Here is a 4,872-nt window from a genome sequence, read left to right as displayed (position 1 = left end):
TTGATCACGATTACTATGGTAGTGAGATGTGAGATGAGATGGACTGCCAGCATCTCAGCCGATAACGTGCTCCACTATAGGGTAAGTCGTCGTACATATGAACATCCCGACCTCCCCTGAAATCACCGTATTTCAGCTAATCTTCTTGGTCGCCGTCCTTTCCATCGCCGTCTTCTTCGCCACCGTTCGTTGACTGGATTGGGAGAATGCAGATTTTGGTAATAGGCCGCTTGATATAGCCAGTAGCAGTGCGTAGAGTAACTACTCGAACTACGCCATCGGTGCCGGGGTGTATTTGGTGTATACGGGCCATTTTCCACTTCATCGATGGTTGATTTTCATCTACTATGATGACAAGTCTCCCTGGTGCAATCTTTATCGGAGGCTGCCAGTTTTTGACACGAGCTTGCAATTGCGTCAAATATTCGGTTTGCCATCGACGCCAGAACTGTTGGAGCTGTTGTTGGACCGCTTGCCAATGAGATAGCCGATTGCTTGGGACGGAGCTGTATTCACGATCTGGGAGCGCTTGGAGGGACGATCCGATGAGAAAGTGAGCTGGAGTGAGCGGTTGGAGATCCGTGGGATCATCGGAGAGTGGAGTGAGCGGACGGGAATTTAAACAACCTTCGACTTGAGTCAAAAGCGTTAGGAAATCTTCGTGGGAGACGGAGGAATTGCCTATCATTCGAACTAGATGCTTTTCGGCGGATCGTACTGCTGCCTCCCATAAGCCGCCAAAGTGAGGGGCACCGGGGGGTATAAAGTTCCAATTCATGCCGTCCTTGCTGCATTCTTGTTGGATTTCACTGTGATAGTTGCTACTCTTCAAGTTGCATAGAAGATCCTTCAATTCGTTGCGTGCGCCAACAAAATTAGTCCCATTGTCTGAGTAGAGATCAGAACATTTGCCTCTCTGAGCTGTAAATCGTCGTAAAGCCTGGATGAACCTTGCAGTGGATAGGTCCGACACCAGCTCTAAGTGTACAGCCTTCGTTGTAAAGCAGACAAATACAGCTACATACGCTTTCACCGGCCCCCTTCGGTATCCCTGCCGTATGTACACTGGACCAAAATAGTCAACGCCAGTGGTAGTGAATGGACGCGCTGCAGTTATTCGTGAAGCCGGTAGTTGTGCCATGAATTGCTGCTGGTGTTGTGGTTTCGCTCGAAAGCAGGTTAGACAGCGATGCGTTGTAAGGCGACATAGATTCCGACCTCCCAATGGCCAAAATCGGAGTCGGATTGTGCTGAGCATTAATTGTGCCCCTGCGTGTAATAACCGAAGATGGTAGGACGTTGCAAGTAGCCTGGAGAAGTGATGATTTCCTGGAATGATCATCGGATGTTTTGCTTCTGCCGATCTGTTCGAGTTCTCCAGTCGACCTCCAACACGAATGATTCCTTCTTCGGTGTGTTTAGGGTAGAACCAACGAAGTTTGGACGAGCGATGAACGTGTTCATTTCTGGATAATGCTTGGATCTCCCGTTGGAAAGTTTCTTGCTGAACCAGTTTCACGAGACAGATTTCAGCATCACGTAGCTCCGTGGTTGTAAGGAACGAGCGTTTTCGTTCTATGGAAGGAGTTCGTAGGTTGTAAATGAATCGCCTGCAGTAAGCAGTAACTCGCTGAAGAGTGAAATAATTAGCGAAGTTACCAAAAAACCAGGTATTGAATACTTCTTGCGGAGATTGTAAAGCAACAGCCACAGTTCTTCTCCTCTCCAATTCAACATCTTCTGCATCGTTGAGCGTGAACTCCGTTCTGATTGTAATGTGATTGATCCAATGTTCCTCCTTCTCTGTAAGCTATGCTGGACCGTGCCACCAACTGGGGTTTTCCATGATTTGTTCTGGGTCCAATCCACGTGACAATTGGTCAGATGGGTTTTAGACGCCTGGAACATGATTCCAATGACAGTTCTGGGTATGATTTTGGATGAAGGATACACGATTTGCAACGAAAGCCGTCCAGGTGTCCGGCGACTGTGCTAGCCATTGCAATACAGTCCTCGAATCAGTCCAGAAAAAGGTTTCGTACCGGAGTTCTACAGATTCCATTACCTTCTCATGCAGTTCTACAACTAATCGAGCTTCACAAAGTTCCAATCGAGCAGCTGATTGACGTTTTAGCGGTGCAACTCTTAATTTGGACGAAATTAAGCAGACGGTGATTTGTCCACAAGCGTCCAGCGATCGGGCATAAACGCAGACTCCGTAGGCCTTATCCGAAGCATCGCAAAAGTAATGGAGCTGAAGTTTGATTGTGTTATCTAGAATCACGTAACGCGGAATGCGGAGTTCATCCAACTTAGGTAATTGTGAGTAGAATTTCAACCAAGTTTCTAGAAGCGATTCAGGAAGAACGTCGTCCCAGCCAACAGGGTTTCCATTGTTGTCTTTCAGCTGCCAAATCTGCTGCATGATGATTTTTGCGCTTGTAACCACCGGACCAATCATTCCTAAAGGATCAAACACCCTTGCAATGTTAGAGAGGACCTTCCGCTTGGTCATTTCTGGTTTCTCAGGAGACGAGAATTGGATTTTAAATCGAAAGGTATCCGTTTTTGGCTCCCATATCAAGCCCAAAGTTTTTACCGTTTGTTCTTGGTCGAAATTGATGCCTTTCTCCCGTGGAATGGCCAAATTGGATTCATCCACCCCTTCCAAAGCTTCCTCGCTGTTTGAAACCCATTTGCGCAACCGGAATCCACCTTTCAGCAGCATTTCATCTAGCTCCATCCGAATTTTCCTTGCTTCAGCTACGTCGTTTGCATCAGTGATGACATCGTCCATATAGACGTCCTTGGACATTCTTCTGGCTGCTAGTGGAAAGTTGTTGATTTCATCCATGGACAGCTGCTTTAAGGTTCGTGTAGCTAAAAACGGTACAGGTTTGGTGCCGTAAGTAACGGTCAACAACTCATACATCTGAACGGGATCTTCGACGGAAAAGCGAAACAGAATATTTTGCAGAGGAACATCGATATGGTTAGTCCATATTTGCCGAAACATTTTTTCGACATCCGCAACAAGCATGATTCGGTAGAAACGACCTCGCATGATGATGGTACGTAATTCGTCCTGGATAACTGGCCCATTCAACAGAACGTCATTTAAGGAAATTCCCGTGGATGATTTGGAAGATGCATCAAACACCACCCGAACGCGAGTGGTGGTGCTAGAGTCCTTAATGACTGGATGATGTGGAAGATAATAGGAAACGGGTACCTCTGTTGAGTGCTCGTCAATCTTCCGCATGTGTCCTCGGTCCAAGTAATCGGCCATAAATGCATGGTATTCCTTACGAAGAGATTCATCTCGAGCTAATCTTCGTTCCAGCAGCATCAATCGGCGGTGTGCTATTTCCTTTGATTCTCCTAGGCGTGCAAGTACTTCGTTGGATTTAGGCAAACCCACCGAATAACGACCATCTTCCATCCGCTTTACCGTTTTCTGATAATGTTCCTCACACTTGGTTTCCTCCACCGAATAGTTGGTTGTTGTACATCCTTCCTCACACTCCCAAAATGTACTCATTAGACGTTCAAGGGAATCTGATACCGTCGAGTGTTGGCATACTACTGGAGCTCCTCCTCGATTCCATCCGCATCGTCCTGTTACCAACCACCCAAAAACGGATTCGACCAACGAAGGTTGGCCGTCACCCAAAGAAATTCGTTGTTTGCATGGGAAGAAATCGAAAAAATATTCGCCTCCAAGTAGTAAATCGATTGTGTTTGTCTTGAAGTACTCTGGATCAGCTAATTCGACGCCTTCTGGAATTTCCCAGTCTTCGACGTAAATCGTGGACGTTGGTAGATCTTCAGTAACCTTTGGTAGCACGTAAAATTCCATAAATTGCGAGTATTTTGTCAGCCTAGACTGAACTGTAGCTTGAACCTTCTCCTTCGATTGAGTGGGAGCCTGACCGACACCGGAAATGTTTACATCTGCTCGTTTCCTCGAAACACGCAATTTCTGGGAGAGGCGTGTAGACATAATGTTGCACTCGGAACCAGAATCCAATAAAGCTCTTGCGGGGACCTTATTTCCACAATCATCTTCTAACAAAACCACTGCTGTCGCCAGAAGAACTCTGCGCGCCGATCTCCCAATGTTGCTGCTAACTGTAGGCCTTTCAGATACCGCAACAGCCGTTGATGTTTCAGAATCCGAACCTTCTCCTTCAGTATACTCCTCTGTTCGTACGCTTGGCTGCGACGTTAATTGAAACTTTTCTTCCGGTTTGTAGCAGACCAGTGTATGATGGCGCTCCTGACAATGACGGCACGAAAATTTGGAAGAACAGTCCCGAGCTTGATGCCCTTTCCTGAAGCAATTTCTGCACAAGTTATTTTGACGAAGTAATTTCTCCCTGTCTTCAACACGAAGCCTTCCGAAAGCAGGACATGTGAAAAGTGGGTGGTTTTCAGAACAAGACACACACCTATTTGGATAAGAATTGCCGGGAAGTGAACCATGATTAACAACCTTGGATGGGAAAACGTTTTTGTTGATGGGTGGATTAATCTCTACCAATTTACTCGGAAGTGCCTCCAGAACTTGAATGCGCCTGTTCAAAAACTCCAAAATATTGCTGAATTTTTCCTCCTCAAGAGTGGAAGAATGTTCCTCCCAACTGCGTCGTGTTTTATCGTCCAGCCGCGAACTCAGCAAATGAATCAGGAGAAGATCCTTAAATTCCGCTGATTCCACCATCTGATCCAGAACCTTGGTTGCCTTCTCGAATCCTTCCATCAATTTATGTAATTCGGCGTATGACTCTCTTTTCACTGACGAAAGGTTGCACAAGTTTTGAATTTGTTTTTTCTTCAAAATCTTGCTGTTGGAGTACCGCTTCATCAGCA

At 46.2% G+C, this 4,872-nt stretch overlaps 1 protein-coding gene across 1 annotated transcript; it reads right to left on the bottom strand.

Annotated features, from left to right (window-relative positions):
- Positions 1-417: 417 nt before the first annotated feature.
- On the bottom strand, positions 418-3,541 carry LOC135712929 (uncharacterized). The gene is made up of 2 exons (XM_065236028.1): positions 2,600-3,541; positions 418-558 (listed from the first exon to the last, which is right to left on the bottom strand). The coding sequence occupies exons 1-2, from the start codon at positions 3,539-3,541 to the stop codon at positions 418-420; spliced, it is 1,083 nt and encodes a 360-aa protein (XP_065092100.1).
- Positions 3,542-4,872: the final 1,331 nt, after the last annotated feature.

Source organism: Ochlerotatus camptorhynchus, unplaced genomic scaffold (assembly GCF_037179485.1).
Source record: "Ochlerotatus camptorhynchus isolate MF236.1 unplaced genomic scaffold, CSIRO-AGI_Acam_v1.1 ptg000520l, whole genome shotgun sequence".
Lineage (NCBI taxonomy): Eukaryota > Metazoa > Arthropoda > Insecta > Diptera > Culicidae > Ochlerotatus > Ochlerotatus camptorhynchus.
The sequence above is the reverse complement of the archived record's forward strand: the minus strand, read 5'-3'. Positions and strand labels throughout refer to the sequence as shown.